General features: G+C 44.5%; 2 protein-coding genes across 2 annotated transcripts in view; both read left to right on the top strand.

The window, feature by feature from the left end:
- LOC310788229 (polycomb protein suz12-A-like) overlaps nt 1-2,520 on the top strand; it is a 43,175-nt gene extending 40,655 nt beyond the window's left edge. Inside the window, exon 16 of the mRNA XM_083649771.1 lies at nt 62-2,520. Within this exon, the coding sequence (XP_083505897.1) occupies nt 62-380 (319 nt within the window). The 3' untranslated portion in view covers nt 381-2,520. The remainder of the gene's footprint in view (nt 1-61) is intronic.
- A 10,128-nt stretch (nt 2,521-12,648) lies between these two features.
- pdxdc1 (pyridoxal-dependent decarboxylase domain containing 1) overlaps nt 12,649-26,250 on the top strand; it is a gene marked incomplete at its 3' end in the record, with an annotated part of 54,634 nt that continues 41,032 nt past the window's right edge. Inside the window, exons 1-9 of the mRNA XM_083649340.1 lie at nt 12,649-12,789; nt 14,463-14,539; nt 15,069-15,140; nt 17,630-17,716; nt 21,923-22,069; nt 23,484-23,673; nt 24,333-24,401; nt 24,670-24,748; nt 25,570-25,654. Of these exons, the coding sequence (XP_083505466.1) occupies nt 14,463-14,539; nt 15,069-15,140; nt 17,630-17,716; nt 21,923-22,069; nt 23,484-23,673; nt 24,333-24,401; nt 24,670-24,748; nt 25,570-25,654 (806 nt within the window). The 5' untranslated portion in view covers nt 12,649-12,789. The remainder of the gene's footprint in view (nt 12,790-14,462; nt 14,540-15,068; nt 15,141-17,629; nt 17,717-21,922; nt 22,070-23,483; nt 23,674-24,332; nt 24,402-24,669; nt 24,749-25,569; nt 25,655-26,250) is intronic.

The following is a 26,250-nucleotide window of genomic DNA, read 5'->3' as shown; positions in this document are numbered from 1 at the left end:
CTCTGCTTTCATATGTGAATCCAAAGCCCAGCTCTCAGTGACAGGTGTGTCCTCCTCCCAGCTTCATAGCGGACGGGCAGATGGACGCAGCTTGCCTGCAGTTTGTGGAGCAGCACGGCGCCCACATCGTCCAGCGACGCCTCTGCCGCAACTTCCTGCTGCACCTGGTCAGCATGCACGACTTCAGCCTGCTCAGCACCACCACCATCGAGCAAGCCATGGCCCAGCTCCACAGGCTGCAGACGGAGGAGGAGGACGACGACGAAGAGGACTGGGTCACGGCTGTAGAGTCCCAGTCAGAACCGGACTGCAGCGACGAGACGAGCAACGGCTGCTGCCTGGAGAAGGCCAGTCGACCAGAGGATGGGGGCGGAGCCTAAGTTAGCCAGAAGAGGGGGGGGCGGAGACTGACAGAACCTCTGAGGCTCTGGCTTTGAACTGACTATAGAGTGCCTAACAGTGCATACACACCAGAGCGGCGCTTGTATTTGCGTCGGTGGTTGCTTGGTGCTGCAGCATGATTGGCTGTCTTGTTGTCTTTCCGTTTTGAATTTTAAATTGGCCCCTCCTCTCTTGTCTGTCGTCGTCCTCGCCTTCCAAAGTAGGGTGGGATACCTGGCAGCGGACGGCAGCAGCGAGAGGAGGGGCCACATTCAACTTGACCAATTCAAAACAGCAAGACAGACAATCAAGCTGCAGCACCGAGCGACCTGACCAGCACCACGACTACAAGCGGCTACATGCAAATAGCGCCACTCTGGTGTGCCGCCACTCTTAAGTGACGCCCCCTCCCGGTCCGCATGGGACCTAGGAAGTTAATTTCCGCATTAATTTTTCTATTGATGTTGCATAAAATCCTCATATAAAGAGTTTTACTGAGACAAACCAAGAGAGACCATAGAACACGTGTCAACAGACAAAATCCGGCCCGGCACCTCATTTAATGTGGCGAGAGCTAGCAAAGAATACAACTTGCACAATACAATTGTTCGCAATACGGCTAAAAATAGCTATTGTTAAATTTAATAATAGTTGCAGGCTACTAGTTGTCTGTTTGCCATTGTTTTCCCTATAATTCTGCTTTCAGAGCGAGTTATGAAGTATTAAGTTATTACCAAAAAAAGAATCGAATCAGAGGCATAACATAACATGTAGGCTAGATACATACATACACCTGCTTTTTAAATGCAACCTGTATCCGGATAAGTTATCTGATAATGGTCGCATTTAAAAAAACAGGTGTAATTGGGGTGAAAGAGATCTGACTACAATGTGAGCCAGACTACCTCCAGATGTGGTCAGGAAGATCTGATCACATTCTGATCACGGTGCATTTTCACCTTACATGTGTTTTTTCTTATCCAGATAGTTGGAACATTTCACTGGGAGCAAAAGAAAGCAAAAACTGCATTTCATTTCTTCTCCTTTAAGTTTTGGTCCGAGTGAATTGTTCTATGGTCTCTCGAGGTTCGTCTCGTAGCTGAATCACTTGGTTTGTCAAAGTAAAACTCTTTATATAAGGATTTTACTAAAACGTCAATGGAAAAATGAACAGGGAAATTCACTTCCTAGGTCCCATGTGGAACCCGGAAGAAGACGTGATTTAGACACTATGGTGTGGCGGTGCCGAAGGCGGTTTGGCATCGTTTAAACCAGAGTTACTTTCACTTTGACGCCCGGAGGCTTCAGGTCAGAATCAACATGGCTGACAAACACACACAGGTTATTGCAGGGATTCTGTGTTCAAGGGTTACTTTATAATGTCGGTGAAAAAGGGTCACAATTAGCCTTGGAAACAGCATCCTGATAACGAGGTGTCACATTCTGTTTCACTATACGCATCAGTGAGAACTCTACAATCCATCCACAGACAGACAGCTCCTTGACGGACAACTCCATCAGCCAATCAGCGTCACCAAATCCGCTCCCTCAGCCAATCAGCGTTGGATCCGGTCAAATCCAAATCCACTCGAACAATGGTAAAAATATCCTGTCTGCTGAGAAACTGTTATTGAGTCTATTTCTGCAATAACTGCATTTACGGCTGTATTTACTCTGCGAATGTTAACGTTACCGCTCCTCGCTTCGGGACCCGCCATTACTCTTTTGCCTAATTGGACGGGTACGTTGTCAACTACGATGCAGGTCCCTGATTGGCCGGTGGACTTTGCGATGTGTGAAAATCGCTGTTTGTGGGCTGGAGGCCAGACTGATCCGCAGAACGCAACCGAATAAGTTCACGTGATCAGGATGCTTCACCAGGCTCGCTCATAACTGCATTGCGTCTGATAATGAAATCAAATGTCAGTTCAATAGAAACTCTTAACCCTATGAATGAACTGTTTTTTGTTCGTTTTTACGGTATACTGGAACACTTGTGGAGGGTGTTTTTCTGATCAACATCGTATTTACAGCAAAGAATCTTCAGAGGCCTAGATTATTTCAGAAGTCAGGCGAATGAGGCGTTCAGGAAATCCTACAAGATTATTTTTTTCACCCTTTTGACTCCACGACGTCTCCTCCGTCTTCCTAAACAACCAGATGTCGTTCCAAACACTCTTCTTCTCAAACAAATCAATTGTTTCTACCAAAGCTTTGCAGTTCCTGTTGTGACTGATTCTCAGTTCACTTTCTATGGTGCTATATATATATATATATATATATATATATATATATATATATATATATATATATATATATATATATATAATAGTGATTCCTCATATTCCTCAACAAAAACACTGAACAATGGGTGGAATGCTGACCTCAGCTACCTGCTTTCACTGTATGAGCTGAGCGCTGCAGTCTGACACGCTAACATGACGGTTTCCCCCAGAATGGCAAATGTAGGCAAAACGTATGATGGTGTCAATCAGTGGCAGCTGAACCAGTTATAGTGATGCTTCCTCCGTGATAAAACCCCCAAAATCACTGATTCTCAAATCTCCGTTGTCGTAAGAATTTTTTTCCTCTCTCTCCATTCACTGCCAGTATGGTGGAACAGTCTGAAAATCAGCACATAAACGAGCACAAACTCTTAGTTTTTCCTCCATCAAGGCACCTGTAAAACCACATGATTTACTCTTCTTTTCTTTCTTTTTTTTGCTTATTGGCATCAGAACTGAAAACGAAGCCAAAGATCTCTTGCTGCTAACTGACACCGCCGGATAGATGCTACTGGATAGATGCTACTGGATAGAGGCTACTGGATAGATGCTACTGGAGCAGACGATGAACGGACACGCCATTCTTTACACTTGGGCCACTTTGGCCTTCTGGAGCACCATACTAATCATCGGTATTTGCTATAGGATTTTTGACCTATCCACCTCATTTTTGATGCCCCACTGTCAAAAATAATTGTGGGAGCAAGGTCCGGTTTAACGTGACTCATTGTTGCAGCTTGCCATTTCCTTTGTTATACTGTGCTGCAGACCCCAATTATAAACCAGAAGCTGGAGTACGTTATAAAAGTTATAAATATAGTCACGTTATAAACAACTAACCAACACTGCGGGTCCGTATGGAAACAGTGTTACTCGAAATGTTTAAAAGTTAAATCAATTTGGTCATTCAGTGGCGTTTTACTGCCATGTAAAGTAACTATTACGCTAGCCGTTAGCATTAGCCACAGTAGCCGACTACCCACAATGCATTACGTTATCCCAGCACCCGAACGACACGGCTGTAGAGCAGAATGGCTCTGCTGTAAAATCCTCATAGACGTTTTTTTTGTCAAGTTAAAACAGTGTAAAAATTACACCGGAAGCGGAAGGAGCACCCATCAGGCATCATGGCAGCTAGAAATAAGGTGGATAGGATTCCGCATTGACGCGGCATGGTGCCTGACCAGTGTTTACGGTATGATTTCAGTTTCCCGGAAAATAGGCCCTTTTCACAGGGGCCATTTTGTATCCAAAAGGCAGGGTGTAAACAGGTGCAAGCTAAACACTAATGAGGGTTTCCAACTTCGATTGGAAGTTGGAAACCCTCAGTAAGTTTTGTTTAAGTTTGAATAAAAGAATACAGAAAGCTTCTGCACACCAGAGAGCTGTTCTTAGCAATGATGCTGCATACAAGACAGGTCGCAACAGGACAGAAAAATCACCCACACACCCTGACCCTCTGCACTTGTACATAAAAAAAAAAGATTCACAACAATTCATCAGCATGTCTACTTTCATTTTTTATAGAGAGAGAGATAGAGATAGATATCTTTAGAGAGGCGTTTCAATCAGCATCTTGGGTTTGTTTATGTGCAAGTGCAATTGGTGTGATTTTCAGATTGTTCGTCCCAGTGATACTCAAACCGAGGCTCTAGAGCCACATTTATGGATAGTTGTGGCTCTTTTGAGTCCTACTTAAAATAAATAAATAAAAAAGGGACTTTTTTGGATTGTGGCTCTTTCAAGGAATTGTTTTTGTCAATGTGGCTCCGGAGTAGGTCAAGGTTGTGCGCCACACTGCTCCAGCAAAGTCAGTGAACGGAGAGAGAGAAACAAACCAAAAACAGCAGTTGTCCAGTCTCCTCTAGCACCGCATCGGATGACAATCAGTGATTTGGGGGGTTTCTCATGGGAGGAGACGACACAAAGCCAACTTCAACATCAGCTTCACATTTTATTCTGTGGTGTCATTTCTTTCACGTCTCTGCTTTCCTGCGGCACCTATGACTTTGTACATATGACAATGTGAATGGATGCATGTTTTGGGAACGCAGAGGTTTTGTGGTTTCTTAGTTTACAGACCAAAGGGGATGAATTTGCCGCAGATTTCTCCACTTTTGCTTCTTGAGAGGATTTTTGGCTTTTTTAAGACGATGTGTTTATTTCAGTGAAGTGATGGCAGCCTTGCAGGTGGTCATTTCTTTTTGCTATTGTACAAGCGTTTCCTCTCTTCCACCTCCTGCTCACGAGGCACTCTGACTGCATCTCCAAGCTCATACCGTCTACTCACGTCAGCACAAGACACAATCTGACCTTTACTCAATGCCTTGAAATAATCTGACGTTTGCTTTAATATCAATGAATCACCAACAAAATCATTTGAGTCCAGATGTTGTTACTGCCAATGTAGTTTTTGTGTTTCAGTACTCCACACTGTACTTGGCAGGTTGGCTTGTATGAGCTTTCAGCCACCAATAATGCATGTGATCTACACAAGATCATGATCTACACGAGATCTTGACGATCTCCGTTTAGCGCTGGAGAGAGCTCACGTGTTCTTTGAGATTTGGAGGCTGTGTTAACATTTTGTTCTTGTGCCGCGGCTCTTTGACAACTTTAGGTCAATCGATGCTGAGGGAATCTGGTTTGCTGCTATTCAGTCCAAACTGATTGACAAGGTTTGATTGACATGTGACAAATAATTGGATTCATCTTGTTCTGTGTTTTACGTGCTTTTGGCTGGATTTGTCGGCAGACATTAGTTTTGAGGGAATAGCAGCCTGGCGGCGTGCTCTAGCTTTTTTGTTCGCTCACACAAGACCAGCAGCATTTTGCACAAAATGGGAGGAGCCATGTCAAGAACACAAGACTTTGTTCAACAACAACAATGTCAAACCAGCTTGAAGTTGTGAACTTTGTATGAGTCATAGAGAATTTTTTTCTATTTAAAATAAAGAGTTTTTGTATTATTGTCAACAAAGTGGTCTGTTTTATTCCTCTGCCGGGCCTTGAGGGATTATTTACAAATTGGCACAACCGTCCACTTGGACTCAAGGATGATCTGATTACAATTTGCTGATCAAAGGTCACTGTCACTGACTAAACAAAATATGTTTTTGGCCATAACTCAAGAATTAATATTTTAATTATGCCAACAATAGGCAGGGTTCCTACGCATGTATGGAAATGTAGGCTATAATTTGTTGATTTTAGTATTTCCCAGGTCTGCAAAATGGGGGGGGGGGGGGGGGGGCGGTATGATGGTCTGGAAAATGTGTGTTTCCAGACCATCGTCTATTTTGTTTTTCTAAATAAAATTCAGACAGGGAAAAAAATTATAATATAATTGAGTGTTTTTATCATGGCATCAGAATGTAACAAATGCTAAAGTTGGATTTTAAAACGATTTAGTCCTAATCTAGCTGTTCTAACTGTTTTATCTGTCAGTTTTAATTTGACAACAATAACAACCGTCACAACCCACCTGAATATCCGGTTGAGCGCAGGCTGATATTCGGCTCATATTAAATGTTAACGTTAGGCCGTGTCTCCGACAGACACATTAACAAGGTAGCCTATTTCGGTCTTTATGTCTTGTAGTAGTTAGTAGTAGTTGTTGTTGTTGATAGTTGCCATAACAACCACCCCTGTCGGAAAGACGTGCACACGCTGGGTAGGAAGCGTTGTTGTCCCGGAGGCGATATTCTTTTTCGGATGATGGCGAAGGCATAACCCGCCTCTCTCTGCCTCTGATTGGCCTAGCGTCAAACTTCCATCCAAACACATTCGCTTGGCTATCCTGCATTACATCTCTGTTACAGTCTGTGGTCAGACCGTCAGACTCAGTGGGTCAGACAGACCTACAGCAGTTACGCTTGCTAGCCTGCATGAAAGACGCCAGTGTGTTTATGTTTTTAATATAGTCATATCTATGGTTTATAACGCTGCCACTAATCACAGGCAGAGAGGGCCAGGGGTGGGTTATGCCTTCGCCATCATCCGAAAAAATATCGCTTCCGGTAAGCTAGCTAGCTAGCTAATGTTAGCTGCTGGTTGGTTTGCTAACTAGCGAATGTTAGCCGTTAGCTAGCGTTAACGCATTAACTAGACAAACACAGACATGCAGAGCTCCAAAAACAGAGCAATTCGTGATTTTGTTACTGTAGTTTCTGCAGAGTAACGTCCATGTACCTTTATGGATTGCACAGGGTTGGGATCTGACGGATAGTGCAGTAACCGTCAGCAGCTATGACAACACGAGCCATCGGGGGGAGGAAGTCCATATATGGTCCATCCGGTCATGGGCACAGGACATTACGTCATCACAGGATAACGCGATTGGCTGGCTCAGATCTGTTCAAATCTGAGCCAGCCAATCACGTTGTCCTGCATTGTTTGGGACGTGTATAAAAGGCGACCGCAGATGGGGGTGGGTGGGGGGAACCAGAGGAGAGAGGGGGAGAGGAGAGCAGAGGAGGAGAGAGAGGGGGAGAGCAGAGGGGGAGAGGAGAGAGAGGGGGAGAGCAGAGGAGAGCAGAGGGGGAGAGGAGAGCAGAGGAGGAGAGAGAGGGGGAGAGCAGAGGAGAGCAGAGGGGGAGAGGAAAGGGGGGAACCAGAGGAGAGAGGGGGAACCAGGGGGAGAGGGGGAACCAGAGGAGAGGAGGGGAGAGAGGGGGAGAGGAGAGGGGGAGAGGAGGAGAGAGGGGGAGAGGAGGAGAGAGAGGGGGAGAGGAGAGGGGGAACCAGAGGAGAGGAGAGGGGAGAGGCGAAGAGGTGAGGAGGGGGGGGGGGGGAGGAGGAGAGAGAGGAGAGCAGAGGGGGAGAGGAGAGGGGGAACCAGAGGAGAGGAGAGAGGGGGAGAGGAGAGGAGAGGGGGAGAGGAGGGGAGAGGAGGGGAGAGGAGAAGAGGGGGGAGGAGATGGGGAGAGGCGAAGAGGAGGGGGGAGGGCGAGAGGGGAGAGGAGAGGAGGGGGAGAGGAGAGGGGGGAACCAGGGGGAGAGGAGGGGAGAGGGGGAGAGGAGAGGAGGGGAGAGGCGAAGAGGAGAGGGGGAACCAGGGGGAGAGGAGAGGGGGAACCAGGGGGAGAGGAGAGGAGAGCAGAGCAGAGGGGGAGAGGAGAGGGGGAACCAGGGGAGAGAGGGGGAGAGGAGAGCAGAGGAGGAGAGAGAGGGGGAGAGCAGAGGGGGAGAGGAAAGGGGGAACCAGAGGAGAGAGGGGGAGAGGAGAGGGGGAACCAGGGGGAGAGGAGAGGGGGGAACCAGAGGAGAGGAGGGGAGAGGAGAGGGGGAGAGGAGGAGAGAGAGGGGGAGAGGAGGAGAGAGGCATAGTGGCTGGACCCTTCCAGGGGCACTGCCATCTCTCTGGGCGGCCCTGGTAGTGGAAGCGATCATCTTGCTCTATAATGACCAGAATGGGTGTTGTTCAAACTGAACATTTATTTCTTCAACATGCTGCAGCAGAAAGGGAGATAAACAGCGGACACTATTTTCATAGTTAAGCTATGAAGTAGCCTACTTCCCCCCGCAGCATCGTGACATTGAATGAAAGTATAGGCTATAATGGCTCGTTTGAGATGACTTCTGGCTCGCCTGGGAAGCAGGCGAGTGCAGTCAGCCAATTAGAGGCAGAGAGGGGCGGGTCATGCCTTTGCCTAGCCTTCACCATCATGGGAAAAAAAGATTGCGTCCCGGAGCTAGCCTGAGAGGCTAATAAAAGCTACATTCTTTTATTTTATTTTCCTGTCAACCATTTTATGTGAAGCACTTTGAATTGCCTCTGTGTATGAAATGTGCTATACAAATAAACTTGACTTGACTTGACTACATGTTACAGAGTAAGCTGACTATCAGTACGTTATTGCACAGGCCTATCTTTACATTTAAACGTTTACATAGCAAAAATAGAAATAGAAGTAGGCTATGTCAGTGTTTTCCCCTGAATAGCTGAGAAAGTGGACACTGTCAATAGTTAGCACTGTGAAGCTGATACAATTCAGGTGGTGGTAATGCAACATTTAAGGATGCCAACCGCCATAGAACACAGAAGAAGAAGCTGAGAAAAAGGAAGTGCTGTGGGGTTGCAGCTGGTGAAAACCGTGTATTCCCAACCCAATTTGGTCACTCGAGGCGGCGTCAAAATACAATGCCTCCTTGCTGCTGTGAGTGTGTATGAGTGAGAAATCACTTCAGTTCCGGGACACAACATTGAAACAAACAGACATTGCCCACATTGCCAAATGGATGTAGGCCTAGCCTAGGTGAAAGTCGCACTGGGGCTGGGTAACGCCCCCCCCCCCCCCCCCCCCCCCCCCCCCCCCCCCCCCCACACACACACACACACACACACACACACACACACACACACACACACACACACACACACACACACACACACACACACACACACACACACACGGAACGGACCGGAGTCACCGGACTCATTTTATCGTCGGACAAGATGGCGGCCAGTCTGTGTACAAATACAATATTCTACTTTACAGATTCCCCCCCTTTCGTTTACAACTGTAACTGACCAGCAGAATGTAGTTATTATCACGAAACTGGAGACGAGGCTCCGTTTAGCACAGAGAGGAAGAAGAAGATCCCCTCTCTTATGGACTCAGATGAATGGTTTAATTAGCTGTGAAGCTAATGAAGCTAACGTTGATGCTTTGATGAACAACGTTTGTCAGTGAAACGTTCAGGAGGAAAAGGAGTTGTTTCACTGTATGGAAAAGTCTAAAGTTCAAAACCTGACAGCGTTGGTGAACTAGCGACTAACTGCGACTGTTGAAGAGATATTTGGTCTGTTAAAGAAGATAGCAGAGTACAAGGAGGAAGCTTCTTTGACTGAGTCCAGATCTCCAGATCTTCCCACTCCACTGAGTTGACTGATTCTGAAGAAGGAAATGGAGTGTAACGAGGTAACCATTCAGTCTGATATCAGGTTCGAATCTCATTCAAAACAGAACGAGCAACAACGAAAGCTGCTGGACACTGATTTAAATCCTGTAGTGCCCCCAGACTTTCAGCAGCTGTTGGTCATTAAAGAAGAAGTTTCCCCTGAGCTGCAGGAGTGGAGCCCCAGTCTGGACCAGGAGGACCCAGAGCCTCCACACATTAAAGAGGAACAGGAGGAACTCTTGATCAGTCAGAAGGGAGAGCAGCTTCAAGGGCTGAAGAAGGCTGATCTCACCAAGTTCCAATTCACTCCTGTCCCTGTGAAGAGTGAAGATGAGGAAGAGAAACCTCAGTCCTCGCAGCTTCATCAAAGCCAAACTGAGGAGATGAGAGATTCAGGGCCTTTAGCCAGCAGCTCAACTGAACAGATGAGAACAGAAGCTGATGGAGATGACTGTGGAGCATCAGAACCAGCCAGTGCTGGCAGGACTGCAGACTCTTCTGAGACTGAAGACAGTGATGATTGGACAGAAACTAGTCAACCTCAGTCTCTAGACTCACAGAATTTGTTTTGTTGTTCAGTTTGTGGTAAAAGATTTGTTCTTAACAGAGACTTGAACAGACACAAGAGAGTCCACACAGGATATATGCAATTTAAATGCTCCGTCTGTGGGAAATGTTTTGGTGATAAACAAAACCTGAAGAGACACATGATGGTCCACACAGGAGAGAAGCCATTTGAATGCCCATTCTGTGGTAAATGTGTTGGTCATAAACAAAACCTGGATAAACACATGGTGGTCCACACAGGAGAGAAGCCATTTAAATGCTCAGTCTGTGGGAAATGTTTTGGTCATAAACAAACCCTGAAGGAACACATGGTGGTTCACACAGGAGAGAAGCCATTTAAATGCTCAGTCTGTGGGAAATGTTTTGGTCATAAACAAAATCTGGAGAAACACATGATGGTTCACACAGGAGAGAAGCCATTTAAATGCTCAGTCTGTGGGAAATGTTTTAGTGGTAAAAAAAACCTGAAGAGACACATGGTGATCCACACAGGAGAGAAGCCATTTAAATGCTCAGTCTGTGGGAAATGTTTTGGTGATAAACAAACCCTGAAGAGACACATGATGGTCCACACAGGAGATAAGCCATTTAAATGCTCAGTCTGTGGGAAATGTTTTGGTCATAAACATATCCTGAATAGACACATGATACTCCACACAGCAGAGGTCACTTCATTTTGAGCTGGACAATAATTCAATATTATAATTGTAGAAAAGGCCCTCTCATCTGGCTCGAAGGACCACTTTGTAGGGAAGTTGAAGCGTCCGCTTATTTTATGCTGGATCAGTTAGGAAAAGGCCAGTTAGGTTAGAAAAGGCCCTCTCATACCGACTGATGGGACCATGCCTGGGACCCACGGGCCGGATTCAAGCCAGCGACCCAACGATGACGTCACTGCAGCATGCCATCGCGGCAGGTGCACCTGTGACATCAATAATTGTCTTCCAATGGAAACATTGTCAGACCATTGATCAAGTGATTTTCATAACAACTCTGTTCTAAATGAATGATGAAATGTAAATCATTAGTGTCTCAAAATGAGATGAAACAAATGAGGGAAAATTATTTGAAAAGTACATGTTTGTTTGTGTCTTATATTATCCTGCATTTCAATTGAGATGGACATTAGTATTGTCAGATATCGTTGTTATAGAATTGAAATATCCATCCTGTATCGTGATGCCAGTTGTTATAGAATAGAAATGTCCATCCAAAAAGTAAACAGCAAACCACTTGAAGAAAAATCACTTGTGATAAAAAAAAAAGATGGAGCCAGGAGTAAGAAGTCATCCTAAATGAAGTATTTAACATCGATCTTGGCCAAGAGATGCATTCTTGTATATTATTCACAAATGGATACACAGGGTTTTCCTCAATGAACAGAAAGTCAGACATACTTATAGGACACACATCAGATGACATCTGTCTTGACACACATTTGAAGGCAAATCTGTAGACTCAACCTATCTGCTATTCTGGCTCTGTGCAGGACATAGTGACACGGTGACAAGGCACAGTGTGAAATAGAGAGGAGCTGCAAATGTACGCTACAGGCTATCTGAATATGACGTCTGTCTATGTATGTACAATAACTATGTGTAACTTAAATGAAAATGTGTATGAATATATTAACTAGTGATTGTCCAAATAAAGGCTAATGTGATTAAAAATGTCCCTATCAATCGCTAATGAAAGTTGCATCAGGGATCGATGCCTCCTGAAGCTCCTTGAGATTTAGGACAAGTGGAGGCTGTTCAGGATGTTTGGAAGATGGAGATCATCAGTTTACATGAAAGAAACAGTATTTCAAAATCTAACATCAGTCAAGACATTCACTGATAAAAGAGCAAAGTTCTGACTCAACATATCAAGTGGCTAATCTGTCAGAAAAGGTCTGATGTACTCTTTGTATCTTTTTCATTACTTAGTTAAATTAAAATACAATCAGCAATGGACAATTGACTTTATGTTTGAAATTGAATTCCTGTCTGGTTTAATTCAGCGTACTCATTCATTGTGAATTCACACTGTTTAATTGGACTTGCTGAGTTGATATAGTGCTCTTCCCAGACACTTCTATTATATCCTTTTTCTGTCACTATATAACTGTATAACTGTTCCGTCCAACTGGGCACAAAGCCACATTTCTCTTAAAAACCACTGTTGTGGGGTTCTTAATTGGTTGTATCTCTTCATATTCGTTTTAGTAACTCACTGTGGGAGCGCATCCCTGTTGCGACCTTGTGACCTGTCATTTTGCGTCTTGTAACAATTACAAAGTGCTCCACAGCGCCGAATTGATCGTTCGGTGACCCATGTTCGGTGCTCAGTGGTTTGGTGGTGTACTGCAGTTTACAGTTTTGAGCATCAGCCGCGCATCCTTCTGTTGAGTCTCGCATTGAGGCTGGGCTACCCCCAGCTGTGCCGTGCCAGAGCGTGACGTCAACGCTGCCAGCGTGGAACGCACGTCGCACGCCAGTCCAGGAAGTAAACTGTCATCAGCAGTGAGAGAGAGAGAGACAGCCAGGGAAACAGGTGACGTTAAGCCAGCAGATATCGGCCCAAACTTATCGCAAGACACTCACCGTGTGCGGGAACAGGAGCTGTGTCCTCCGCTCCACGTCCTCAACCCTGTCCTTCAGCTGCGTTCAAGGTAAGCGCAGAGATCTGTCAGCTGTATACACACACACACACACACACGCACACGCACACGCACACACACACACACGACACAGATCACCTGCTCTGTTCGTAGCTAAGCTAGCTCAGCGTCCTCTGTTTGACAGCGAACAGTCCAACACTCCTGTTATGTGGTGGTATGGTGGTATGTCTGCGTGCCGTGTAGTCTTCAATTTCCATGTTCAGCTGCTGTAGCTAACGTTACAGTAACGTTAAATCAACCTGTCCCTCCTCTAACGTGAAAGTAACGTTAGCTCAATACCCTGTCTGTCCCTAAGTAACCTCGCGTCACCAGGCTCTTCTTCTCTTCTCAGGGAAAAAGAGCCTCTGGTCTCCACTCCGTTTACAAGGGGTTTTCTCCCTAAGTAGCGTTAGATCAATAACCTGTCTCTGTCACCGAGTGAAAGACAGCTGTTGACATTGCAGTCATGCGGAGCAAGCGGGGAAAGGGGACGGCGGAAATGTAGTGTTAATAGGTTTAGTACACCATTAACTGTATACTGTTACCACCTGAATGGGATGTTATTATATGAACAGGTGTAACATCATGTCATAAGGACAAACTGTTTGTAAAGCTTCATACTACAGTACTGTCTTTACTGTCTTTATAGGCGTCTTTGCACTTTGGTTGTCCAAAGTAAACATATCATGATGAGCAAATGAAGTCTCCACACCCTTTTAAATCAACATCGCGTCAATCAGCTTCACCAGTGAGAGTTCGAGTGTCTGTCCTGTATGTCCATGCTGAGCCTAACTGCTAACAGTTTATTGATGAAAAGTTCGAGCTGAACAAAGTTGTGCTTCACTCACAACAGTTGTCCGGGTCACACAACAGCTGTCACAGACATGTTCCATGTAGTGTCCTCCAGAGCCGTGTAGATAGAAGAGTCCCGGCATCTCCATTCACTCCAATGGAGCAGTTTTTTTTACTCTCAAGAGTTCCAGGAAGTAAGGTCCTGGATTAAGCAGCACTGTCGAGTTGCAGCAAAATAGACAGTTTGTGTTGTACTCTGAAAGGGTTTCCCCCCCCCCCCCCTTGAATCAAATTGTACATTATCAGCTTTATTTTAGCATTCAAAAGTAGCGCGAGACCCATTCCTGGCTGTTCATTGGCTAATGAGTCTCGCATTGTGGTCCTCCGCTGATGCCGCTCTCTCTCTAGAGGACACTAGTATCCTCTAGAGAGAGATATACAATTGAGATCATGTACAATTTGATTTAAAAAAAAAAACTTTTCAAGTACAACACAAACTGTCCATTTTTCTGCAACTCGACAGTGCTGCTTAATCCAGACATGATGGCAGTGCAGAACTGGGTCAGCAGCTCCTGGGGCAGTTTGTACTGTATATCTTGAGCTGGTGTAGGAAGTACAACCTCCGCTGGGCCTTCTTGATGACAGTGCCTACGTTGGCCTCCCACTTCAGGTCCTGGGAGATCATGGATCCCGACACAGTGCTGTTGGATATATGGTGAAGGGGGGCAGTGCTGGGGGGCTCCTTCTGAAGAGCTAACAGCAACTCCAATATTAAACTTTGTTTTTAAACATTTAGACTTCCCCACATTTTACCATGAGAGGTTGAACATTGTTTATGTGTTTTTATATCTGTGTGTCTGTTGTGACCCTGAACTTCTCTCAAAACACCTTAGATGATGGTGGACTCCACAATGGCACAAGTGGGCAAGAATCTGAGTGAAGCCATGAGGATCCTGGGGGACAATCCGAGGTAAGCTCATAGGGCCATGATGCATGTCCAGTGCTAGCATTAGCATTGCTAGTTTCTAGCACTCACAATCTCCATTTGTTTATTTGAATTACCAGTACACTGGGTCACTACATCAAAGGACGTGTTTCCGCGACCCACTGCTAATCAAAAGGGGGGAAATAGATTTTGAGTGCTAGAAACTAGCAAAGATAACGCTCACCCTTGCACTTGCACTGGCCATAAGATAAAGATATGCCCCATAAACTCCTAACCGAAGAACACAATGATCAAATTGTTTAACATTGGTTGGAAACGACCAGAGGGTAGAATACTGTATGTGTTTGTGATGCTGCCTTCACAGTCACATAACACCGATGGGAAACCTGACCTCTCTCCTTTCTCTCCCCTCTCCTTTCTTCAAACCCTCACGCTCTTCTTGGTTTCATTTCACACCAAAAAGCTCATGAACACCTACTTGCAGGTCAAGTGTCCGACTTGCCTTCTCAAAAAACCACAGCACACCTGATGTTGAATATGCTTCTCTTTGTAGAGAGCTGGAGGCAGCAGGCACAGAGAGGAGACACTACAGCAGAACCAGCTTCCCTGGACCCCTGCAGGGAGAGTAAGACACACACACACACACACACACACACACATACACACACACACGCCACACGCACACACACACGCATACACACACACACACACACACACACACACATACACATACACACACACACACACCACATGCACGCACACACACACACACTCCTTTTGCACAGCCTTTTCAAGGTGGGAATGTTGTGTGGTTATTCTGCATCACTGTCTTGTGTAAAACAGAATGGGGGGCGGCCATTTTGTTCTGCCTGTCTTGTATAAAAGGTATGAATCAGTGGGCATATGAGGGTTCCTTTTTGTGAGGCTTACTTGGAAATTGTATTCTGTCGAATGGCCAGGGGGGGCGCTCGTGACGGTCCAAAAGGACATGTCTATGCATTAGACCAGGGATACTCAACTTGCTTTGCCCGGGGGCCACTTTCGTGAAATGATAGAAGGCCAGGGGCCAGTTAATAAACAATCAATATACATTTTTCTGTAGCGGATTGTAGGTTTTTGGGGTGTCAGTCAGCCGGAGTTTAGTACATAAGTGCCTGGGTAGCGAGCAGACGGCGGTCTGGCCTTCTATCATTCCCACGAAAGTGGCCCCCGGGCAAAGCAAGTTGAGTATCCCTGCTCTAGTCTCTTTCCCTTCACGTTTGTGGACAGTAGCTAGTAGCTAACACCTGGGCTTTTATTGCTGCTATTACTACAGCCGTGTATTATTACACAGCACACTATCGCTGTTGTGAAATAGCTCCTGACGCAGTAAAAACAGCATTAAATAGGCTAGTAAGTAACACTGGCTAGCGTCCTAAGCTATGACAGCTGTCAGTCACTTTTAAACAGCGCGCTGCGAAATGTCAAGATTCAAGATTTTTTTATTGTCACTCCGTAGTACAAGTATCACGTCTGAAATTCTTGTGCTGTGGACTCCGTTTACAACATAGTACAAATATAACAGGGCATATGAGTGCAAAAAACAACAAGAGACACAACAAGCAATAAGGCAGTATAGTGATAAGACAAGTCAGAGACAGTGGCATATTCACTGCACATAGGTGCACAATATGTCATGTGCATACTTTAGACGTGCTTAAACATTTTAAATTCGACGTATTTGACATACAGGTGCAAATAGCATATACCTTATTAAACATACAATTAAACGTTAGACATACATAATGGTAGCAGCTACAGTACGGTACAGTACGGCTACTTCACTATTTGTGTATGTTAAGGAGTCTCGTGGCCTGCGGGAAGAAACTGTTCCTCAAGCGATTTGTGCGTGCTTTTGGAACCCTGTATCTCCTCCCTGAGGGTAACAGGGAGAACAGGCTGTTGTGGGGATGATTTGTGTCTTTGATGATCTTCAGGGACCTCCTGAGGCACCGCTGTTTATTAGGGGTGGGAATCGCTGAGTAGCTCACGATACGATATCGTCACGATACTTGGCCCTCGATAACGATATATCACGATACTGCGATACTGCGATACTGCGATATATTGGAAGACGATACATCACGATACCTGTGTAACAAGTGAAAAAAATACCTCTGAAGGCAAAAAATCATGTATTATGCATTTATTAGCAGAATTGACATGAACTCTCTGAGTTCACTCACTCACTCATACCATTTTCGATACCACGGAGGAAAAGTTACACATTAAGTCTTTTTATTATTACTATTAAAACAAGAAAACCTATAGGCTATAACCTACCTACCTACCTATATAATTTCTAAAAGTAGATATTAATGATCAAACATTTCCATTCATGTAGCCTACAGTAGTTATGTTTTTGTTTCAACTACAAACATAAATAAAGTCAACTTGGGAAAAAAAAAAAAAAAAAAAAATTAATAAACATATCGATACTTGGCGCCAGTGTATCGATAACGTATCGCGGGTGGAAATATCGCGATAACGTGGGTATCGATATTTTGTCCCACCCCTACTGTTTATACAGTTCATGCAGTTCTGGCAACTCACATCCTGTTACGTGCTGGGCCGCGCGTCTCACTCTCCGTAGCGCCCTGCGGTCCATCGTGGTACAGTTCCCGTACCAGGTGGTGAAGCAGCCAGTCAGCAGGCTTTCAATGGTGCCTCTGTAGAAGTCCCTAAGGATTTCTGGCCTTAGCCCAAATTTCTTCAGGCGCCTGAGTCCGTGTAGTCGCTGTTGGGTCTTTTTGACAACAGTGGCGGTGTGACCGGCCCATGTCAGGTCAACAATATGGCGGCGGTGGGCGTGCCCGTACGTGAGTGACGTCAATCGAATAAGGTCTATAGGTTGACTCACTACTGTGGTGTATCAATCAGTGATTGAGAATAGCAAAACAGACATTGAGCTGCATGAAAATGTTGCAAAATATTCTTGCAAATAAAAAAATAAGTTAGCAATTTATATCTTTGTGACATTGTGATAACATCAAATGATGTTATTATTTTTAAAAGGGACGTATAACCTTTTGCAAAAGTACTAATAAACTGTGTGTCTTTGCCCCTTGACTGCAGTGGCCAGGATGTTGCTAGTATCCTACACCTAGTCCACAACCTCATCCATGAAGACGAGGAGGAAGACGAGGACGGGCCAAGCCAGCGGTAAGCGTGTAGCAGGGCTGCACCATATCTCGTTTCAGCATCATCATCACAATGTGTGCACGCGCAATCACATCACAGGACGCAATCAAGTTTCAATCAAGTTTCAATACTTGATTGCCATTCAACATCGTTGATAGGAATTTGGTTTAGTGAGCTCAATCACAGAACACAACAAAACATGAAGACATACAATTCCCCTCCCATACGATGCACACATTCCGACAAAAGAAGAGATAAAAGTGACAAAATGCATAAAGTACAAAATACAATTTTACCAATATCTGTCTGTGTCAGACTTGAATAGAGCCTGCAGCACATTAAGAGTTGAGAGCACGGACAGCCTCGGGGTAGGTGCTGTTACAAAACCTAGCTGTTCTGCTTTTGATACTTCTCAACCTTTTAAAAGAAGGAAGAACATTAACATTAAAAAGATAATTGGCAGGATGAGAAGGGTCCCTGAGATTATTTTGTCTCTTTTTCTTGAGTCTGTTGGAGTAGATCTCAGTAAGGGACGGGAGCTCCTGTCCTATGATTTTGGAGGCCGTACGCACTGTTCTGTTCAGGCGTTTCCTATCCTGAGCCCAGCTGTTTCCGTACCAGACGGTTATTCCAAAAGTGAGGATGCTCTCAATACCTGCACGGTAAAATTGCATCATTCCCTCACGAGAAATAGAAAACTTTTTCAACTGTCTTAAAAAGAAGAGCCTCTGTTGTGCCTTCTTCAGCACTTTTGTCGTGTTGACCTCCCACTTTAAAGTGGAGGAGACGGTGATGCCCAGGAACTTGTAGTGCTCCACCTGTTCAATTTCCTGGCCATTTATGACCAGAGGAAGGTGGCCATCATGGCTCTTATGGAAGTCCACGACTACTTCTTTTGTTTTGGAGGCGTTCAACTCCAAGTTGTTAGCTGCACACCATACTGCTAATGCTGAGACCTCATTCCTGTAAGCTGTTTCATTGTTGTTAGAGATAAGCCCCACCAATGTGGTATCATCGGCAAACTTAAACATTTTAACAGACGAAACACAGTCGTTTGTGTAGATAGAGTACAACAAAGGGGACAAAACGCAACCCTGGGGGGCCCCAGTATTAACAGTCAAAGACTTGGAGAACTTATTACCAACTCTAACCACCTGCGTCCTCCCCTGCAGGAAGTTCACTATCCAATTACACAGGGATTTTTGGACTCCTAGTTGAAGAAGTTTGTCATGCAGCCTGGATGGTAAAATCGTATTAAATGCAGAGCTGTAGTCAACAAACAGGACTCTGGCATACGTGGCTGGTGCCTCAAGATGTTGGAAAACTGAGTGCAAGCATAGTGACACTGCATCGTCAACAGACCTTTTCGCCCTGTATGCAAACTGATAGGGCTCGAGAACAACAGCATCAGACAAGTGATTACAGACAAGGCGCTCAAAGACTTTCATTATTACAGATGTTAGCGCGACAGGTCTGTAGTCATTCAAACAGTTAGGATTGGATTTTTTGGGCACAGGGACAATAACAGCAGTCTTAAAACATGCGGGGACCCTCTGCTCTGAAAGAGACCGGTTAAAAATGTGAGTTAAAATAGGCGCCAGGCAATCACATCACATCACATCACATCACAGGACGTGCAGCAACGTCAAGGCAAATTCACTCCAACATGTCATGCTGCAACATTTTTGCTGCTTGATACAAATGGAAAACTAATTTTTCCATGAATAATCTACAAGAGACGTCTCTCTGATATAACATCATTTACTATGAATTCAAGATTTGTTAAGAGGAGTGTATATTGCCTTCTCAACTTTCACGGCTCCGAACCATAGTTGTGAAGCCTCTGGTGTTGTGCTAGTCTATTTGAGCTTAACCTGGCTCGTAGCTTCTCTGTTAACAACCTTTTTACTAACTTTGTAGTGCAGAACTGCCGCTTATTTGGGTACATCAGCTAACACAATGCATGGTGCATAATGCATGGTGCAGCCCTAAGGGTTTTGTCTTAGGGCGGGTTCACACCAGAAAGTCCAGGTCCTTGGTTCGGGCCAGAGAAGAGGATGATACATTGTTTAGTTTTTCAGCTGGTTGGGTTTGCGTTCACAAGGCCAAAATCCACTAGTCCTGCCCACACCAACCAAAGTCACGTGGACAGAAATCTCGTTCTGTTATCCACCTTATTTTTGTGAGGCCCCGCTGTAAAATAATTCTGGGAGCAATATCCGGTCTAGAACGTGAGCAGCTGTGTTTACGCTGGCTTGACGCTGCCTGGATACTCTCTGCACTGCAGCCCATGACTGCAGCGCAGCGCGTGCCTCCTCACATCACATTTCCTTGTCGAACTCCGACGTTAAAAGTTTGCTCGTTACAAAATAACACTCGTTTTGGGAATGTAGCCTAATGATGTTATCTATCACATCCGCTAACCTGTTGCTCGTTGAACAAGTCGGCATTTATCAGTTCAGCTGCACCGTTTACAGACGGGTACATTAGACGGGCTGTGTTGTCGTGTCAAGCTAGACGTAACGGGGGAAGAGGACAGCAGAAGGAAGCAGCACCCATGGTGCATCATGGCCGCCAAAAATAAGGTGGATTGGCCATACAATTTGTCGGGGCAAAAGTAAACAAACCCTGCCACTAGTCATTTTTGTCTGTTTGTGATGTCGCTGGTAACGAGACGAGATAAGCTAGCTAACTGCTACAGCTAGCAATCAGAATCAGAATCAGAAAGACTTTAATGATCCCCGGGGGGAAATTGGGACAAGTTACAGCTGCTCGCACTTGGGCATGAATATCCACATAACACACATAGCATAACACAGTATCACACAGTATCTCCCTAAACGTACATAGTCAATACAATAAGTAAAATGCAGTAAAATGCAATAGAGTAAACTAAAATAAAGCAAGCAGCTTCTTCTTCCGCGGTAGCTTCAAAAACAGGAAATAACCCCAAAAATCAACACACAAAATCACGTGCTTCCTCTGACTAGTCCGGGTGGGGTTCACACCAGAAATGGGCCGCTCCAGAGTTCGCTTGAGAGCAGACCGAGACCACCTCTCACAGGCGAACCAGAGCGCGGTTTTTAGTCCGCACCAGAGTTCGAGTAGGAGCGTTCACACCGACCGTACGGGCCGTACTAAAGAGGAAGGGTCCGTTAGACCGGACTAAACAAGGCTGGTGTGAACCCACCCTTAGTGATCGTACACAGAGACGCGAAAAGATTTTCAGCCACTCGAGTTCCAAAAAAGAAGAGGGCGGAGACTTTGAAGGCTCACTGCAGAGATGCATCATTTGCTGAGAAACGTATCACAGATATTGTTGTTGTCTGAATGCTTTAGCAACATTGTATTTGTATATATTGTTGTCTGAATGCTTTAGCAACATTGTATTTGTATATATTGTTGTTGTCTGAATGCTTTAGCAACATTGTATTTGTATATACTGTTGTCTGAATGCTTTAGCAACATTGTATTTGTATATATTGTTGTTGTCTGAATGCTTTAGCAACATTGTATTTGTATATATTGTTGTTGTCTGAATGCTTTAGCAACATTGTGTTTGTATATATTGTTGTTGTCTGAATGCTTTAGCAACATTGTATTTGTATATATTGTTGTCTGAATGCTTTAGCAACATTGTATTTGTATATATTGTTGTTGTCTGAATGCTTTAGCAACATTGTATTTGTATATATTGTTGTTGTCTGAATGCTTTAGCAACATTGTATTTGTATATATTGTTGTCTGAATGCTTTAGCAACATTGTATTTGTATATATTGTTGTCTGAATGCTTTAGCAACATTGTATTTGTATATATTGTTGTCTGAATGCTTTAGCAAACATTGTATTTGTATATATTGTTGTTGTCTGAATGCTTTAGCAACATTGTATTTGTATATATTGTTGTTGTCGGAATGCTTTAGCAACATTGTATTTGTATATATTGTTGTCTGAATGCTTTAGCAACATTGTATTTGTATATATTGTTGTCTGAATGCTTTGGCAACATTGTATTTGTATATATTGTTGTTGTCTGAATGCTTTAGCAACATTGTATTTGTATATATTGTTGTTGTCTGAATGCTTTAGCAACATTGTATTTGTATTGTTGTTGTCTGAATGCTTTAGCAAAATTGTGTTTGTATATATTGTTGTTGTCTGAATGCTTTAGCAACATTGTGTTTGCCGCATTTGAACTAAAGCAGGTGTTGTGCTGTGTTGAGCAGGATGCATGCTGTGGGTGAGCAGGGTCACATGGCGTTGTTGGGGCACAGCCTGGCAGCGTACATCTCCGTGTTGGACAGAGACCGACTCCGCAAGCTGACCACACGCGTCCTGTCTGACACCACTCTGTGGCTCCAAAGACTCTTCAGGTAGGCAAGCTGACCACTCACATCCTGTCTGACACCACTCTGTAGCTCCAAAGACTCTTCAGGTAGGCAAGCTGACCACTCACATCCTGTCTGACACCACTCTGTAGCTCCAAAGACTCTTCAGGTAGGCAAGCTGACCACTCACATCCTGTCTGACACCACTCTGTGGCTCCAAAGACTCTTCAGGTAGGCAAGCTGACCATTCACATCCTGTCTGACACCACTCTGTAGCTCCAAAGACTCTTCGGGTAGGCAAGCTGACCACTCACATCCTGTCTGACACCACTCTGTAGCTCCAAAGACTCTTCAGGTAGGCAAGGTGACCACTCACATCCTGTCTGACACCACTCTGTAGCTCCAAAGACTCTTCAGGTAGGCAAGGTGACCACTCACATCCTGTCTGACACCACTCTGTAGCTCCAAAGACTCTTCAGGTAGGCAAGCTGACCACTCACATCCTGTCTGACACCACTCTGTAGCTCCAAAGACTCTTCAGGTAGGCAAGCTGACCACTCACATCCTGTCTGACACCACTCTGTAGCTCCAAAGACTCTTCAGGTAGGGCTGTGTGACCACACACATCCTGTCTGACACCACTCTGTAGCTCCAAAGACTCTTCAGGTAGGCAAGGTGACCACTCACATCCTGTCTGACACCACTCTGTAGCTCCAAAGACTCTTCAGGTAGGCAAGCTGACTACTCACATCCTGTCTGACACCACTCTGTAGCTCCAAAGACTCTTCAGGTAGGCAAGGTGAACACTCACATCCTGTCTGACACCACTCTGTAGCTCCAAAGACTCTTCAGGTAGGCAAGCTGACCACTCACATCCTGTCTGACACCACTCTGTAGCTCCAAAGACTCTTCAGGTAGGGCTGTGTGACCACACACTCCTAATATTAGCACAAGCAGACGGTAAAATTAGCATAAAGGGGTTTGGCCGACTTCCGGTTCCGTTTATTCAGGTATTGAAACGAGCTTGCCCGGAGACATCTGTTTTTTGTTTTTAACCGATGGATTCACAGATTGCTAAATTTTAAAAAGTAATTAGTTAGAGATTACTAGTGTTGGAGAAAATCTTCCCATTACATGCATCCATTATAGTTCAGATCTAATAGAATATAGTCAACAAATCTGTAGGCACATTTCAATCAGACTCACACACTATATAGTTCAGTATTTTCCCCTTTTCCCCTCTCTTTGCCCATTGTGCTAGTTGCATCTCTTCCTCTCATGAGACCTTAAAATTAAATCATATTAAATATATTCAAGTAAGCCGGATCTCTGACTCAAGAACTCTTACTTAAATGTATTCTAGAACAACTAGTTACTAGTTAAAGTAGTTTGACAGTAAGTGGTTACTTGCCACTTGAACACTGCGGTAAGACTCTCCTCGTGCCCACCTGTCACTCAGGTATGAGAACGGCTCCGCCTACTTCCATGAGGATGACCGGGAGGGCCTGGTGAAAGTGTGTCGGCTGGTGATCAACGCCCGCTACGAGGAGTACGCCTCTGATGGCTACACCGCCCTCACGCACACACAGCCTGTCATCTACCAGAGCGCCTCCTGCAGGCCTGGGCTGGGACAGCACCTCTGCAGCCAGGTGAGAGGACACACACCACGTACTGTAAATACCGGGGACCCCCTCATTATGATTTTGGGCTGAGCTTGTTTCCACGGTAACATGCTTGACTTTTAAATTGATAGGTTTGTTAGATTAGAATGTAATCCATTTTCCTTGAACTATGAAGCTTTTGCAAAAAAAGTTTTTATTTTTATTTTCCTGAAAACTTTTCACGGACCCCCTGGCAAAGTGCCATGGACCCCTGGAGGTCCCCGGACCCCTATTTGAGAACCACTGCTGTAGATGATGTCAATCAAAGACAATGTCCAAACTCACTTTTATAGACTTGTTTTTAGATTTAAGTTCTTTGCAACTGTTTTTAAAAGTGCAATATAAACATTATTAGTAGTAGTATCAGTGTTAAGGTCTTGGTACACACTTCCCCTGCTTTCTTCCTACCTCTCTCACTCCACACCCTCCTCCCTTTCGCTGCTCTCTCCTCCCCCCTTGCCCCCCTCCCTCTGTCTCTAACATAAGATTGTTCAACCATGTTATTATTATTATTATAAAATACAGACTTTGTGTGCAAAAGCCTTTAGTATTATGCACAAGACCACAGCATAGAAGCAAGATTTAATTGTATTACACATTATTTATTATTGTACATTAAAATGTTTGATTTTCTCTTGTCTCCTTAGCTTGGCCTGCCTCTCTCCAGTCTGTGTACGGTCCCATGCAACACTGTCTTTGGATCCCAACATCAAATGGTGGGAAATTCAAAAGTTGCTCCTGATGAGTTTATCTATCGACGGTTTTCACGGAATTGTGTTGATAGGGAACAGTTTGAAACCTAGCGTACTGTCAGCTATTGTATTAGCAAACAGGAAGTAAGCTAGGGGGCCTAGCGGCAATTTAGAATGTTTATGTTGTCAAGTTAAAACCGTCTATATATATGTAACATTTGAGTGATGAAGACCATACATTGATAGCAGATAGTTAGAATCACGTGATTCTGATTGTGATTGTCACTATCAGGATGTTGCCTTGTTGGACAAACTCATCAAAGAAGATGTGGATTCTGGGAAGCTTCCTTTGCTGTTGATAGCTAATGCAGGTCAGTGAAGCTTCCTTTGCTGTTGATAGCTAATGCAGGTCAGTGAAGCTTCCTTTGCTGTTGATAGCTAATGCAGGTCAGTGGGAAATGGAAAGAAGATGTATCTTTATGAAACACTGAAGCATTGGACCGGAATTGAATACCATATTAATTTAAAGGATAATTCCGGTATTTTTCAACCTCGACCCGTTTTTTTTTATTTTTTTTATGTATAACTAAAATGTGAACAGAAATCTTTGAAATAGGTGCAGTATTGACCAAGATCACTTCAGTTGGCAGCCACTTTTCCCACATGCCTCTACTGCACTACTCTACTACTGGTTGGTGGAACAATTAGGGTAATCTTGGGGAAAGTGAAAAGCAGTGCTTGCCCCTCCCTGATCACCAGCACTGAGGTGCCCTGGAGCTCCCTGATCACCAGCACTGAGGTGCCCAGGAACAAGGCCCTTAACGCCAAAAGCTCCAGTGGAACTACTCAGTGGCCAGCAGATCACACTGTGGTTGTACTAGTCAGCTTCCAGGTGTGAATGTGTGTGTGGGAAAATAATAAATAAATATAGATGGATATATATACAGTATATATATATATCCATCTATATTTATTTGTTTTTTTATATGTTATATATATATTTTATATATGTGTGTGTGTGTGTGTATATATAGATGGATATATAGATGGGTGTATATATATATATATATATATATATATATATATATATAATATATATATATATATATACAGTATATATATATATATAATATATGGATATATATGGATATAGATATATAGATATAGATATCTGTTTACTTTTTCTTCACAGGTACCCCTGGTGCAGGCCACACAGACAAGTTGAGTCGGCTGAAGGAGCTCTGTGATCAGTACAGCATGTGGCTCCATGTGGAAGGGTGAGTCGTCTCTGCTACTATCTGCTCTACATGTTCTTAAAGGGATAGGCCAACTTTTTGAAAGATTTGCCTATTTGCCATATTGCCCATACATAAACAAGATAAACACTGTCTTTATCGTCACTCTCTGTGCAGTACACTGTGAGGTACACTGTGAGGTACAGCCCTCCAGTTAGTTAGATTCACAAATGAATGGGAATTACCGGTATAGCTGCCTATCCCCGTTCAAGTCACCAAAAACACACATTCTAACAGCGCCAAAAAGCTCTGTACATGAAAGAAATAGTAAATAGATAGCCGGAACCACTTCCCAAACGTGGCCGCTAGGCGCAGTGATTTCACACAGTGCCTCGATGCGGGCGCGCCCAACTGCAGGACGAGTGGAGAGGATCCAGGGCCTACTCCAGTCTGTCTGCCTAGGTGATCCAGGGCCTACTCCAGTCTGTCTGCCTAGGTGATCCAGGGCCTACTCCAGTCTGTCTGCCTAGGTGATCCAGGGCCTACTCCAGTCTGTCTGCCTGGGTGCAAGTGTGGCTGTCCAGACATGGCTCAGGCTGCTGGGGTTGCTAACATGCAGCCGAATAGAAATGCGGCAG

Source organism: Poromitra crassiceps, assembly GCF_964638095.1.
Source record: "Poromitra crassiceps genome assembly, chromosome: 13".
NCBI classification, from domain to species: domain Eukaryota; kingdom Metazoa; phylum Chordata; class Actinopteri; order Beryciformes; family Melamphaidae; genus Poromitra; species Poromitra crassiceps.
Note: the sequence above shows the minus strand (reverse complement) of the source record. Positions and strands in the feature narration are given on the sequence as shown.